The sequence below is a fragment of the Manacus vitellinus genome, unplaced genomic scaffold (genome assembly GCF_001715985.3).
Source record: "Manacus vitellinus isolate BGI_N305 unplaced genomic scaffold, ASM171598v3 scaffold_83_pilon, whole genome shotgun sequence".
Lineage (NCBI taxonomy): Eukaryota > Metazoa > Chordata > Aves > Passeriformes > Pipridae > Manacus > Manacus vitellinus.
In genome coordinates this window covers 1,656,064-1,670,855 of record NW_021940836.1, presented here as the reverse complement: position 1 = coordinate 1,670,855, position 14,792 = coordinate 1,656,064, and the positions used below count along the sequence as shown (strand labels likewise).

The 14,792-nt window shown below is 44.1% G+C and overlaps 1 protein-coding gene across 1 annotated transcript in view; it reads right to left on the bottom strand.

The window, feature by feature from the left end:
• MYO7A (myosin VIIA) overlaps positions 1-14,792 on the bottom strand; it is a 102,887-nt gene that overhangs the window by 33,381 nt on the left and 54,714 nt on the right. The window contains exons 12-19 of the mRNA XM_018085609.2: positions 13,527-13,669; positions 12,936-13,146; positions 12,315-12,450; positions 11,804-11,910; positions 9,124-9,180; positions 3,460-3,597; positions 672-830; positions 231-323 (exon numbers count right to left, since the gene is read on the bottom strand). Of these exons, the coding sequence (XP_017941098.1) occupies positions 231-323; positions 672-830; positions 3,460-3,597; positions 9,124-9,180; positions 11,804-11,910; positions 12,315-12,450; positions 12,936-13,146; positions 13,527-13,669 (1,044 nt within the window). The remainder of the gene's footprint in view (positions 1-230; positions 324-671; positions 831-3,459; positions 3,598-9,123; positions 9,181-11,803; positions 11,911-12,314; positions 12,451-12,935; positions 13,147-13,526; positions 13,670-14,792) is intronic.

Here is a 14,792-nt window from a genome sequence, read left to right as displayed (position 1 = left end):
GTATGGATTTGTGAATGCATCAGTGCTGGCACAGTGTCAGGATTTCCTCCTGCCTTCGGCTCCTAAACTGGCCCCAAATATTCTGCCTTAACCCAGATTCTACCCACTGACCTGCCAGCCCAGAGACCACGGGAAAGGGTCACGTCATGTGATGGAAAGGAAATGGTAGGAGACTCCTTCAGAGGCAGGTTCCTCCAAAACAGCAGGGGGAATTGTGGAGAACCACCCACCTTCAGGAATATCTTTGTCTTGCCAATCTGCCAGTCATCATCCTTCCCCAGCACTGCTTCGGCAATACGCTGGCATGTCCCACGCAGGTCGCCCTGGTAGAAAAGGGATTGGTATTCCCCAGGATCAGACTCACCCATTGCTCCTCCCAAGCCCAGTGTGGACCCTTCCTGGTCCCAAATCTTGCAGTTTTCTGCTAAGGAGGTTCCCAGGGCTTTAACTGTCACCACATTTAAGACAAGTGAGAGGAACAGAGTGAATATGGCTAGCTGCCCCTGCCAGCCCTGTAACCATTTTTCCTTCACTTGGAAAGCCCAGAGCACCTCTGTGACATCTGGGGATCAAATACTGCATAATTGCTTTTGGAGAGGATGCACATCCCATAAATATCTCTGGAGAGTCCAGCAGAGAGCATTTGTTACCTGCAGAAGAAGGTAACATACCTGTTTGTATGCTGGCTTCACTCCAGGCATGAGCACCCGGTACCGGTCCACAAACTCCACAAACGTGTAGCGGATGGGGTATCCGGCTCGGCGGATGCGGATGGTCTCCATCATCCCTGAGTATCTCAGCTGACGGACACACAGCTCCCGATCAAACAGCTGGGGAGGTTACAGTACACTGCGGTTTGACTGCAAATCTTGGCCTGGATTGGCCATAAGAAAGTGGGGACTCTGAAGATGTGTGGGGCAAGCAAGTCAAGCATCCACCCAAATCCTTCTCATGGTAGACCCAAGGTTGTAGGACTGTTGGCTGTCTTGGGCCTGATCCTGTAGACCGCTGACTGTGACTCACCCCATTTCTCTAATTCCCACTTGCAAAACTGGATGTGTCCTACACAACGGAGTGAGTGGGGAAATGGAGAACACAATACAATGGTGAACATCACCTTGGGAAAATGGGCAGTGATGTAAACTAAAGGCAGACATGGTGTGGTGCTGGCAGCCACAAAAAGTCGGGACAGTAAATCCCAGCTGGGGCCAAAGAGTTACTGCCAGGGCATTATTCATCTGCCCTCCCTTCAGCTAAGATGTGAGTGTCTGTGCAGGTACAGATATCAGCATCTGAAACGTGAGCCACCTGGGCTCTCCCTGAAATGAGCAAGGAGAGTAACTATGTGCCTGTCTCTCAGATATCCATCCCTGTATCTCAGCTGTATATCCTGGGACAGGAGGATCTGCACTATGTGAGGGTATGTGAGCAGTTGTGGGCTTGCAAATAACCCTCTGGAGTTTGTAGGGCTAGTTCATTGTATGTGTGGGCAACTATGTACTCCAGGCATAAGGGTCTGATAAGGTACAGACTGCTGAAGACAGTTTTGACTTTATTTGCATGGTTTGCTATCTAATTCATCCCACACATTTCTCTTGGACTAACACGAGCAATACTCAGAAGCAGTGGCTTGGGGTGATGTACAGACCCAGAGAACTCCAGCCAGCATCCCAACACAAACAATTTTTTTTCCCTCCTAAAGCACATTTTGGAAGGAAGTTTTAAAATAACATAAAGTAACCAACAGTCAGGACTTTCCACTGACCTTTCACTTCTGGTATCCCATTTCCTATCACTATCAGTATGTTTTGCTTCAAAGGCAGGGACAGAAAATGACCTCCCAGAAAATGTTCTCTTTGCAGTCACTCTGCAGTGCTCTGTGTACCTTTATCTAGGATTTCTTTTCCGTTGGATTATTAAACCAAGGTCAAAAATAAATTTAGCAATAAATCACATTTCATATCGCACTACCGTCTCTGTTAGCTCTGTTAGCTCAACCACTCACTTCTTTAATGGGGAAATTAATTTCTCTTTGTCTGAATTTTTCAAACTTGGAGCTGTTTTAATGTCCACTGAAAGTTTTGTAGACAAATAGGTTGAACAGAGACTTCTGGCTTAGCATTTGCAAGAACTGACGAAATACAGACTTCCTATGCAGGATACAAAATACCAGACTGAATTCCAGACATCCATGTGTAAAAACAGCTCAAAGTCAGGGTACTGGCAATAATTTATTAACATCAGTTCAAGATGTACATCTATTTCTCAACATCACCCACGTTCATAAAGAAGGTCTTGTTCTGATCTGTGCTCAGACGATAATCTCAGATCAGACATACTGTTAAATATTAACCCAACGTATTCCATTAACATGCTATTAGGTGCCTTTTTACTCTCACCAAAAGCAGGTTAAGAGCACTGATCTGAGAGAATCACCAAACCTTTTGCCCTGCATCATATTAGGTTCACTGAACAGCAAAAATAAGTTTCAAATAAACACTGCTTGTACATAACAGCTCTGAAATTCAGTATTTTATGCTTCTTTGCACTTGGCTGAGCTTTGCTAATGGACACTGACTTTAGATAAAGCTCCAGCTCTGGCTAGATTAGCTTTATTTATTAAATAAAGCTCTTCCTCCCCAAGCAATATCACTATAAAGAGTGGTGAGCAGGTAACAGTTATTGCTCATAGAATCAGGGTCCGATCCTGCAAGGTGCTGAGAGTGGGATTGTGGTGTGCGGCACCCGTCTTACTGCCTTCCTTCTGCTGAAAAATTTGGAGTCCTCTACATGAACAGTTTGTGGTCAGGGGGATTTACAGTCCTCTCCTTCCTTTTCATTTGCTCCTAGAATTTTGTCCCCATAGCATTCATTGCTTTTGAAGCATATCACTGGGAATTGGAGTAAAATAACTTCTCTCACATTTCCTCTGTGCTATTTTGCCTCCTTTTTCTTCTGCTTTTAGAACTGCTTTTGCAAGCGGTGAAATAAAAAAAAAATCAAACAGGATTTAAAATGAGTAAGATACACTGGGAGCAAAGATTTTGAGGGAAACACCCATGGGGAATTTTTTTTAGAAAACATTGAACCCTGCCATAGAAATTAATCTATGGCTCAACCAAAGTCTCTGGCAGGGAGGTGCCTACCCCCTATGGAAGTTGAAAGGCGTTTCCTATAGGATAAAGGGCTGCAGGGTGAATTCCTTGAGATTGTACTAGGGAAGAAAGGCAGGGTCAGGAGCTCCCCTCTGTAAAAAGTTTTGGGGTGCTGTTGGATTGCAAAGCAAGTGCCTGATTTTGCCAACCATTTGGTGACTCCCTTGCTTGCAGAACAGGCTGTGGGTTGGTTTTCTATGCACTCCACTGATGCCCAAAGGAATTTTGCTGGCAGCTTTAGGGCAGAACGACCCCATGAGCAGTCCTGTACAAAAAGCAACAAGAAGAGAAAAGCAGGACTTACCATGGGCTTCTTGTACTCATTAGGTTTGATGCAGCGGACAAAAAAGGGCTGGCACACGCTGAGAGTCCTCATCAACAGCTCCAGGGACCGCTTGAACTGGCTGCTGAGTGTCGGCGAGCGCTTCCTCGTCTCTGCTCCCTGCAAAACCACAGCGGAGTGGACTCAGGAAATTAAAGGATAACAGTGCCTTTCCCCTCTGGCTGCGTCCTCAGGAACCTCCTGCGGCAGCCAGGGCTGGAGCGCAGAGTGGGGCCAGAGGTGATTGAAAGTTGTGGCAGGAGAGGGGAAGGGCACAGCCAGAGAACTTGCAATGGTCAGGTTCTGGCAAACCTACTCCATATGCATCTATGCAGCGAGGAAAAGTGCTATAATTTAATTTCTCCTGCTCAAACCTCCCAGTGTGACTGGAAAACCTGTCCTTCCTATGCAGAGCCATGAGGAAGATATGCCCAGGAGAGTAAACAGCCTCTTCTGGGCCACCAAAATTCTCTGTATTGCAGCTTGGGGCAATGCACCTGCCCAAAGATGCTCCTCAGCAATGGCTTGGGCTTGGGCTTCCCTGTCCCCATGTCCTGTAGCATGGTCATGCCAACCCCTCTGTCACATATCAGTTCCCCATATCAGGTTGAGACCTTCCCGCTCCCTGGAGTGAGGCCCAGATGCCCATGTACATTAAACAACAATCCAGGGGTATGCTTGCTGCAGGGTGACTCTGCAACAGTCCAGAAACTTCTGCTAAGGTCTATATTCCTCAGTCTGTACTACCACAGATTCTAGTTGTGTTTGGAAAAGACTAGACCAAATAGTCTAATTTGGTCTAGGATGATTTTGAGTATTTTGCTTGATTTATCTCCCTTGGTTAAATTAATAACCCAATCTCTATTGTGGGGCAAGTGTTTCTAAATGAGAAACATCAGTCCCTTCTCCCTGCTCTGGAAGAACCTTGTTAAACCACCTCCAAACTAAATGAAGTGCCTACCTCATTTTATGTGTCAGTCACTATTACCTGAGCTCATTACACATCAGTCACAGTGGTGCTGTGTGTCTTGTAGGGTCTGGTGTTCAGGGAGCTTTTGTGGGGCAGCAGGTAATGCTGGTGGGTTGAAGGAAGAGCTGGGCACCAGGATGCAACTCCCTCTGAACAAAAAATAGGGTGAACTGTGACATGACCTGTGACATGACCTAGTGACCAGGAATTCCCAAAGGGAGGATTCTAGCAGGATTTTAACACATTTTTCCTCCAAACATCCTCTTATTTGCAGGTGGTCAAGCCACAAAATCCCCATCTGCATTGGCTTTGCTGCCATGTTTTGCAACATTGTGAGTTTTGTTTCTATCTTTACTAAAATCTTCACATGTGCTTCATCCTATAGTACTAGTAACCTGTCAGATAGTATTCCCATCCCCCCAAACAGAGGAATTTCAGAGAATCACAGAATTGTTTGGGTTGGAAGGGACTACAAATACCATCTAGTCCAACCTCTTTGCCATAAGCTGGGAGTTTACACAGCTCAGGTTTTATATGATGTTGAGACAAACTCAATCAACACAAACACAAAGTCATCATAGAATTCCAACAAGAGAAAACTCATCTCATGCAAACAACCACAAAACCCTGGCCTGCTTGTCAAGAAGAGCATGGGGGTTACCAGTGATCTCTCCCAGCAAAATCCTCCCCTGAAGGACAAACTGTTAACAAATCTAGGGTAACTAATGCATGCAGCTGCTACCTGCAGAGCACTGTAGAGTCTGATGCTCACATTCTGTCACAGATTTTCTAAGGAAAATGCTGTTTCAGCAAGAGTGTTGGTTTGGAAGGTTTTGATGAATGTTTTCTTATCACTTTTTTAATTATGCGCAAGGGGTCACCTCTGTGAGATGTGGAAGGACAGCCATAGGGGTCAGAAGCAGCAAGAGATGCAGGAGCAGGGCTGGAAGTTGGAAGCAACTGCATGTTAGCCAGATTTTAGTCAATTTGGGCTTGGCTGGGAGAGATCATTTTTCAGCCATGGTGGTAGGAAGGGAGCAAGGCTTTGTACAGGGATCTACAGGGGAATGCATGAGTGGTTTGCTCCCAGACAGCAAGACATGCCTCTCTAGGTTGCTGATGCCTTGCATTTCTTCCCTGCATGCATCCAGCTCTGGTAAAAAGCAGTGGTGCTGTCTCCATCCTTACATCTGAGAGCTTTTTGCTGGGATGGGCTGAAGAGAAGGGACAGTGACCAGAGATCAGCTTGTCTTCCTATCCAAATAGAGTAGTCTGGGCTCCTCCTGCCAAGATTGCATCATCCCATTCACTTGCTTTCAGGGCCTGACATTTGTGCACAAACCCATCCCAATGGTGGGCACCAGCCCTAATGGCACTATGTGGGCTCTCAGATACACAATGAATAGTCTGGTAAGTGCTTTGCATCAGCTTCAGCCTTCAGGGATGGGTGACACCACTCAAGTCACTGTGGTGCCTTCCACCTCATCTCAACACCAGTGTGGGAGGATCACATCTCTTCCCTTTTTCCAACAAAATGACCCCAAAAAAAGAAGTGGAGCACCCTGTCAACACAGCCCAGAAAGGCACTGAAAATGCAGGATTTACTGCAGAGGAGGAGCATTTTTTAGTTAAAACCAGACCCAGTCTCCATAGCCTGAAGGAGAAAGGGCTGATACATTCTGCTTTTCTTCTGCCCAGGCACATCTTAGCTTTCAAACTTTGAGACTGTGATGTCTTTGGGACTCAGACCATCTCTCCACTGGTGTCCACACAGAGCCTATCACAAGGGAGGATGAGAGCTATGTGTCATGGGGAAGGATGAGCAGGATTCACAAGTGCTGGAGCCCAGACTGGAGCACTGAGGTATCACTCAGTCTGTGCTCAACAACAAAGGAGGGAAAAAAAAAAGCAGAAGAAAAAAAGAAGAAAAAGAAGAGAATTAGATGATTTACAGAGAAGCATCATCAAGAAGAGAGTTCAGAAAGATCTACAGACCAGCGTGACATTTGGACATGCTTCAGTGCCACTTCTTTCTGCCACCTCAAGCTAGGCTGAACTTTGGAGGTGCAACATGTACGTGGCTGTTTGCAGTAACATCGAGGCAAAAGTCAAGGCAGAATACATCACCAGGACACAATAGGATGTTTCTCCAGCATGGGCGTCTTAGATCCTCAGTGGTATAGCGGGAGCATCAGGAATTACCCAGCATTTCTGTGAAGCTGTAAAATCTCCAGGGATCTATTCAGACTCCTTTCTTTGGTGTCTTGGACATATTTAGGTAGTTATCTGTCCAGAGCTGAGAAAACAGTTAATCCTATCTGCACTTTATAGGTTCAGCAAATTAAAGTGGACACCAAGTTATGTTAGGTAGGATGGCCTTAATACAGACCCAGAGCGCCAGCCAGGGTAATCACCAGTTCTTTTCCTTTGTAATATTCAAACCAAGTAAACAGAAGAATGGCAGGTACAAGGAAAAATGTCACTGAGCCAGAAATGGTAGAAGTTATTCCTTGATGCCCCTCTGCACATTCTCCTCCTTGAAGGAGAAGGCTGCATGGTGCACCAGAAACACTGTGCTCGGCAGAGGGTTTGCCAGGGAGATGGCAACCTGCTTCAGTGGAAATGCAGAAAGTTGAAATACTTGAGGTGAGTTAGGGAAAGAGCAAAGCATGTACCACCAGCAATACTTTGGGGAAAGGTTCTGGACAAAGGATCATCCTCCCATCTCTTTAGGATTATAAGGTCACTAAATTGGGCTATGTCAATGGGACATGCTGTTTCTCGGCCTGTTTTTCTGAAGTCTGAGAAAAATAATGCTTTTCGTTTGTTATGTTTTCATATGCAATGTCACTGGTTTGGCCTCCAGGTGACAACTGTAAGCTGAGGCCACCTCACAGCAGATTATGCAGTGACATTATAGTGAAGAGACAGATTCTCTCCTAAAGGCTGTGCAGTTTGGAAAGTGCCTTCAGGTGCAAAGTTGATGTGGGCCAAGTATCACTATTTTGAACTACACCCCCATTTTTATAAAGCTTACTGATGTGCACACACATATATATATATGAAAAATATTTTTGTCTTGACTGTTCCACCCTTACCTCAGTGCCTATCACATATGAACATATTCACTAGAAAACTTAGAAAACATGAGGTTTTGTTATAAGAACAACTATGACAAAAACAAAACTCATAGAAATCATCAGTATAATGTCTCCCATTTCTCTGTATCTCCTGTTGATGTTTTCAGAGGAAAAAATGGCCTAAATATTTCTGACAGATTTTTCACAATTCTCTCCTGGATTTAATCTCATACAATCACAGAATCATAGAATGGTTTGGGTTGGAAGGGACTTAAGGATCATGTAGCTCCAAACCTCTGCCATGAGCAGAGACCCTTTCCACTAGACCAGGTTGCTCAGAGCCCCATTTACCTTGGCCTTGAACACTTCCAGGGATGAGGTAGCCGCAGCTTCTCTGGGAAACCTGTGCCAGTGATTTACCACCCTCACAGTAAAGAATTTCTTTCTAATATCTAGTCTAAAGCTACCCTCTTTCAGCTCAAAGTCACTCCCCATTGTCCTATCACTCCACGCTCTTATCCAAAGTCCATCTCCAACTCTCTTGTATCCTGACTCAGGAAGGACTTTTTTTTGTGTGTGGGGCATTGCTACAACTCTAGAGTAAGGTCAAATGATATGTTCCAATCCAAACAGTTTTAATTATGATACAGAGGGGAAGGAGTCCACCTCTGGAAAGGATGGCTTTGTGTCATTTTGGGTCATATCCTCCTCACTGGAATTCCAAGTCCAAACATCTGAGACACTGCAGAGGTAAGAAGGGATGAAATTCAGCCCCATGCAAGGATCTGAATTTTGAAAGTCAGGTCTATCTCCAACATAATCCTCTGGTTATCAAGGGGTTGCTGTGGAAATGTGAGCAGGGTCACAAAGCTTATATCACAAAAGCTTTAGCACACAACATGCTACTTATGGCCAAATACCTAGCAAGCAAGGTTTGGGAAGCTATCAGAACCAGTCAGCAGAGGAGATGCAACAGGAAAGACCTAACAAAGGTGCCAAAAGCCTGTTTTGATGATCATGACAAAATTCCGTATTATCTGTGTCTTTGAAGACTTGGATGTGAGATCTCACCTGAAACAAGAACTAACCCTCCTCAAGAATGACTGCATTTCCAAGTAACCAGAAATGCAATCCAAGAGTCTCTCTCCACACATGAACTGTCATCTTCTTGCCTCCAAAGGTACAAAACAAGGACTGATTTGCAGTTGCATGGAAGAATAATGTCCCACTGAAGCCAATGGTGGCACCATGCTAAACAACAGCCAAATCCCACAGATGATCCATCTGAAGTTAATTAAAATTATTCAAATATCAGAAAAAAAAATCCTCAAAAGTTTGGCTCAGCCTGGTTCTGATTTTATCCAAACCAAATTCCCATCATTAAAAAGCTCTTCTGAGTTAAATCCTAGAAATAAATGACACATCATACACCCATATCTATTCAACAAGGTATAAAAATGCTCTCCAACACATTGGTCACTTGAAATGGATCCTCTATAGATAGTGCAGGAAGAGGAATAAACCAACAGCAGCAAAGCACAATCCTTGCCAAAGAGAGGTGAATATACAACAGAAGAACTCATGTATTCGGTTTACCTTTGGTGTGGGTGTGGGCGACTGGCCAAATGTGCTGGATGCATAGCCACAGAGAAACTACATGAAGCACAGGTAAAAAAAACAAAACACAAAACAGAGACAGAGAAGAGCAAATAGTGAAAAGAAGGAATAACTGAAATGGGAGCCTCACATTTTTAGTCTTGGAGGTCCATCTGTAATATATCTTATGATCATAATGCATTAATTCTTAGATTTTTGTCTAACCCCCTCCTAGCTTTTCCTCTTCGTCTCCATGTTTGCATTCCTGAAGCTGAGGGAACTGCCACTGTCCAGCTCTTGCTTCTTGGAAACAATTCTTGTGACTTTTAACATCACTCGTTATCCATCCAAATTCAGCCATGCCCACTCTTCTCCCTCACATATCTCTGCTGTCAATACACAATGGTTGAGAAGGTACTGGGACAAAACAATTTTCCACAAAAATTTTAAAGAAATCCCTCCCTTCCTCCCTAATTTTAATCCAACAAATCAGGTATTTTCAATAGAATTTAAATTTTTGCCAAGGGGAAAGCTCCAGATTTCCTTTTTTTTCCCCCCCTTTATGGGGTTCCATCCTCCACTGCTTATTCTACCTGTTCCTTGAACAAGCAGTGCTGGCACACCATACCAACTAGTTTCTCAGAGGAATGGTATTTAGGGAATTAGTGCTCTCCAGGTTCACACTAACATGTGCATGACATGGGGAGCTGGTACACAATATTTTCTCCTCTTCCAGTTCCATGACAGTGAGGTTAAAAATCTCTCATTCAGAAAAGGAAAACAGAGACCATTAAAGTATCAAAGCACAGAGACCACCACTTGGGACACATTCTGAAGATATCTAATGGAATTATATATTAAAAAAAAAGTGCTCTGATGCTTTAAAAGGTCTCAGTTCTCAGGTCCTAGACAACATCCAGGTGAACATCTCAACTTGGCTATTATATACTTCCAGTATCTTTTAAAGATGCTTGGGTAGGTGTTGCTGTGAAGAAGTCTGCATGACTGTGTAAACCCTCTCACTGATTCCCCACAGTGCATCTCTGCTCTGCCTAAAAAAGCAAGAAATCATCTCCAAGGTGAACTGCAAAGCTCGCACCAAAAATTAAAAGCAGAGAGGAATAAGCAATAAAAAGCAAAGTAAGCAGCAGCACTGATGTTAAGGGAGTTAGTGTCTACTTCCACAGGCGTATCCACATTTGAGGATAGCTCTGAACCCACCAGGAGTGTCATGCCAATTGGTAGTTTAATCGGGGCTGATAAATGTTATCTTATTCCTAATGAAGTTAAAAAGATAAAGATCATTCATTTCAATAGGAACAAAACTGAATGGCTAAAGGTTGCAAATAGGGCTTGCAAAAGACCATGTAGCATATTTAAAGGAATGTGTTGGGAATGTAAACATTTCTTTCCCTTAACAGGTAAAGGAATTCAGCACTTAAAATTGTTTGGCACTCCTGAAAGTCCCTAAGTCCCTTGGTCCATCAGTGGCATTGGCTGGCATTTGGAAATGGGACTCTGACTTCTAAAAAATGTTGTTGCTTTGAAAAATGTCATGCCCACACCCTCTGCAGTCCCATAGCTTTAACTAGGGAAAGACTGGGGGATTTGGCCATAGTGACTGATCTGTGTAGACATTCAGATTCTGCAAGGCTGATATTTTAAACAGTTTATACTTTAATTTTGGGAGCAGGGATGATGATGTTTCTGTGGGGAGATGTAGACGTTCAACTTACTCAAGAAAACATCATATATTTATGTTATTAATGGTGAAATAGCCACTAATCTCAACATTTAAGCTGGTACCCCAGTAATAAATGCTCAAATGGGGTGGGAAGGGTTAAAACAATAACTGTACCTTTCTCTAAAGCTTCAGCCCACACAGTCTTTTCTCATACTGAGTATGGAGTAAGAACCAACCCTCCTGGAGATCTGGGATGGGGAAAGGGGTGCTTTAAAGTTCGCCTTTCATAAACGGTGTTCCATCTCTCTGCTGTTGTAACAGTAAAACACAACTTTTGACTGGTCTCTCTCAGTCCTATTGCGGTGCTTAATGGCCAGCAAGATTATCCCTTTGTTCTGCTCTGCTTTACAAGTATTTGGTTTTTACTTAGAATCACAGAATTATTTGGGTTGGAAGGGATCTGAAAGACCATCTAGTTCCAAGGTCCCATTCCACTAGACCAGGTTACTAAGAACCCCATCCAACCTGGCCTTGAACTCTTCCAAGGGTGGAGCAACCACAGCTTCTCTGGGCAACCTGTGCCAGTATATAATCACCATCACAGGAAGGAATGTCTTCCTAATACCTAATCTAAACCTGACCTCTTTCAGTTTACTTCTCATTCTATTATACACAGATCTGGATGACTCAGCTCGAAGGGACAGCTCTTTTTCTCTAAGATTTCTACAATCACAAACCTAATTGTTCCAATCCCTACACAATTAGGAGAGGAGCAACCACAGCAAAACAGTCATATCTGATGAACCGAATGCAGTGAACTGGGGGTGTGAGCATGGAGGTACCCATGGCACTGCATTAACACTTTCTGATGGTTGGCTCGCACTAACAGGTTTGAAAGACCTCAGGCAGCATCAGAGCTATATGACTCTGCAAATGTTCCACCCCTTCCAGGAACACCCCTCCTTGTGAATAAAGACCTTCTCCTGCCTGCATTACCATTGCCACATCTGCTTGGAAGATCTGCTTGATGAATTTGTTTTTTGAGGAATGCACCAGCTGAATGATGTCTCCATGCAGCGTGTCCCTGTTTTTCTCCAAGAAACCTAGGGAAATAATGGGACAACACATAGATGACACAGTGCAACATGGGCAGTATGTGAGCTGCAAGCAGCTTCTGCATTGTTGGACTACTGATGTTCTTGGTGAAATAATGGGAGCAATGTGTGGGCAGAGACAGAGGGGGACCATGACAAGGAAGACAGAGGCGCATCTTGAGACTGGATCAAAGATGCATGTGGTGCAAAGCACTGCCATTCTGTCACAGGCACACATGAATGAAACAGGACCAAACCCTGCAGCTCATGGACACAGCTGGAGGGTCAAGTCATTGCAGCCAGAAAAGGAATACACTGACTATGGACTACAACCCCTGCTCCAACACAGCAGCAGCTCATCTGCCCCTGAGCATTCCCTTGTACCCTGTAGTGCACCAGGAACTGCCCCGTACCTTTTGTTTCGTAGTAAACAATTCCAGCAAAGTGGTTAATGCCAAACTGGGTTTCATAGTTATTCTTCGGAGGAATATAGTTGGTGTTAAGCTTGTGCTGGGAGTTCAGCTTGTGTAACATGGTGGCATCTGTACCCTGTGCATGCAGGAAAAGATGTGACATTTAACTAAGGTTATTCCCATTAAAATAATTTTCCAGTCAATAGCCCTTTTCTTTTTTGTCTCGGGTTACAATGTGTATTTATTTTGAGAAAAGATGTATTGGAGAGGGTATCTCAGGTGCAGAAATTACAGAAATTGATTAAATACCACTCGTATGTTGTGCTATTTTCAAGATAATGCTCCAAAAGGAGTATATTTAACATTATTTTCTCTTAAACATTGTTAATAGACATTCTTGAGCCTCTTGCAGGCACATTTTTCCGTCAGAAACACTTCTTTTAGCATGGTTGTGATACTCATGGAAGAAAATGTAAGAGTGCAATAAAAACTATAAATAGGCAACCCACTGGTGAATGTGTGTTTGGGGATGAGCAGATCTCTTGTAGGGTGCCAGCATGCATGTACAAAGGGGATAAAAACCAGAGAGTCATTGGCAGCAAGGTTGAGACCAAAACACACCTTGGGGAACTTGCTCTCCTCATCAATGAGGGAGATGATGTTCATGGGCTTGATGGCAATCATGTCCAAGGCATCCTGGTTATCAGTGAACTCGATGTGTTGCCAGTTGATGTTCTCAAGGTTGTACTCCTCCTGCTCCAGTTTGAAGACGTGGCGCACAAAGAACTGCTGCAGGTTTTCATTTGCAAAGTTAATGCACAGCTGCTCAAAACTGTGAAGGAAAGGTCAAGAAAAGGACACTTTAGATCCACCATGATTTATTTTTCTGTATCTCTCTTCATGCTTGAAGCAACCCTCAGACCTTGTTGACCACTCAGTAAGTGCTTTTGGTTTAGAATTCTCTTATTGGTTCAGACAATCAGTTTTTCTCCCCCAAACCATTGTTATACCCATTATAGGTGTGTAGTCTAAACCAGTTTAGGAAATACATTATTTGCTGCAAGTGATTAGCTGTGATAATTTCTCATATAGGAAAAGGCTTGGTCCAGCCTGGTCCAGTTCACTTCAGGAGAGGTGAAAGGACTGCAAGACCTTGAGTCTGGGGTGGCGAACGAGGGTTAAGACCTGGTTCTCCTTTTGCAGGTTTCATACCTGTTCACAGTGAAGTTCTCAAAACCAAAGATGTCAAGAAGGCCAATGGATCTCCTGATACTTTTGAGTTCCTGGGAAGGAGGTCTGTAAATTGCAGCGTTGATCTTCTCCACAATCCATACAAAAAGTCGCCCATAAATTCCCTGCAACATCCCAAGGATGGAGTTCACTGAGACAGTTCAGCAGTTTGCCCTGCTAATCTGTGGCACCACTTCACCCATGACGGCACAGGTTTGCCTAAAGCATGGCCAACAACTGGACAGTCCCTGGGGACATGCTCACCAACATTTGTGCCAGACTGTTGGCATGGTTTAAAGCTTCAAAAACCATTGTGTAGACCAAGGAAAACAGACTTGAAAACCTAGATAAAAGACAGCTGTCTTACAGTTGTAAGCAAAAGCACAAATTTGGATAGTTGAAAATTTTGGATCTATAGTGTCTCTGTGAAGCCAGACGGTATTTTCCTCGGTTTCTACACTTATCTCTCTACAGATCAGCAGAGCCATGTGACACTGCCAGCCAAGCCAAGGACGTCTTGCCTGGACAAGGTGCTCACTGAAACACTGAGCACTGGCTGAACAGTCTGATGATTTAACTAAACAGCTATTGCTGCTTCAGTAATTCCAGAACTCCGTGTTTAAACTTGTACTAATTTCTACTGTATAAGCTATAGCAGCACTACCATGAGGGGAACCTGATTCAAAGGCCCGTCACCACTAGAGAAGTCAATGCCAGGATTTGCAGACTAGTTAGCTATCAAACCAGCTAGCTTGATCTACCAATTCCCCACAGATAGAGTGGGTAGCCAAGCTGGTCAAAGCATGCCACCAGTGCTTGTCTTGCAGTTTTACATGAGGCTGTAAGCAGCACAGCAATGATGCACACCCACCCCATCAAAGTTCATCACCCCAAAGCCTCAGGTGATGTTCTAAGTGCTCTGATGGCTGCTGAACTGCTCTATCCCTGTTCCTGTGACATTCAGCTTTTTTTGCTGCTGCTGACAAGCCCAAATCCTGAAATTCAGGTGTGGGAGCTGCTCTGATTTATAGAAGCTGGACCCCGGGGGTCCAGTTATGAACTTTTCCTGAAGCTGAGGTGAAGTCATTTCAGAATGCTGGCTCCTTTTGCCAGGTCACCTTTGAGTATAGACAATCTCAAGTCCAGATTGCAAATTTGTTGAAGACCAGGCTACCTAGTCTCCTACCATTTCAACTCTTTGTGCATCCCAATTAGAACATGGTTTCAAGGTCATCTGCTGATCTGAGC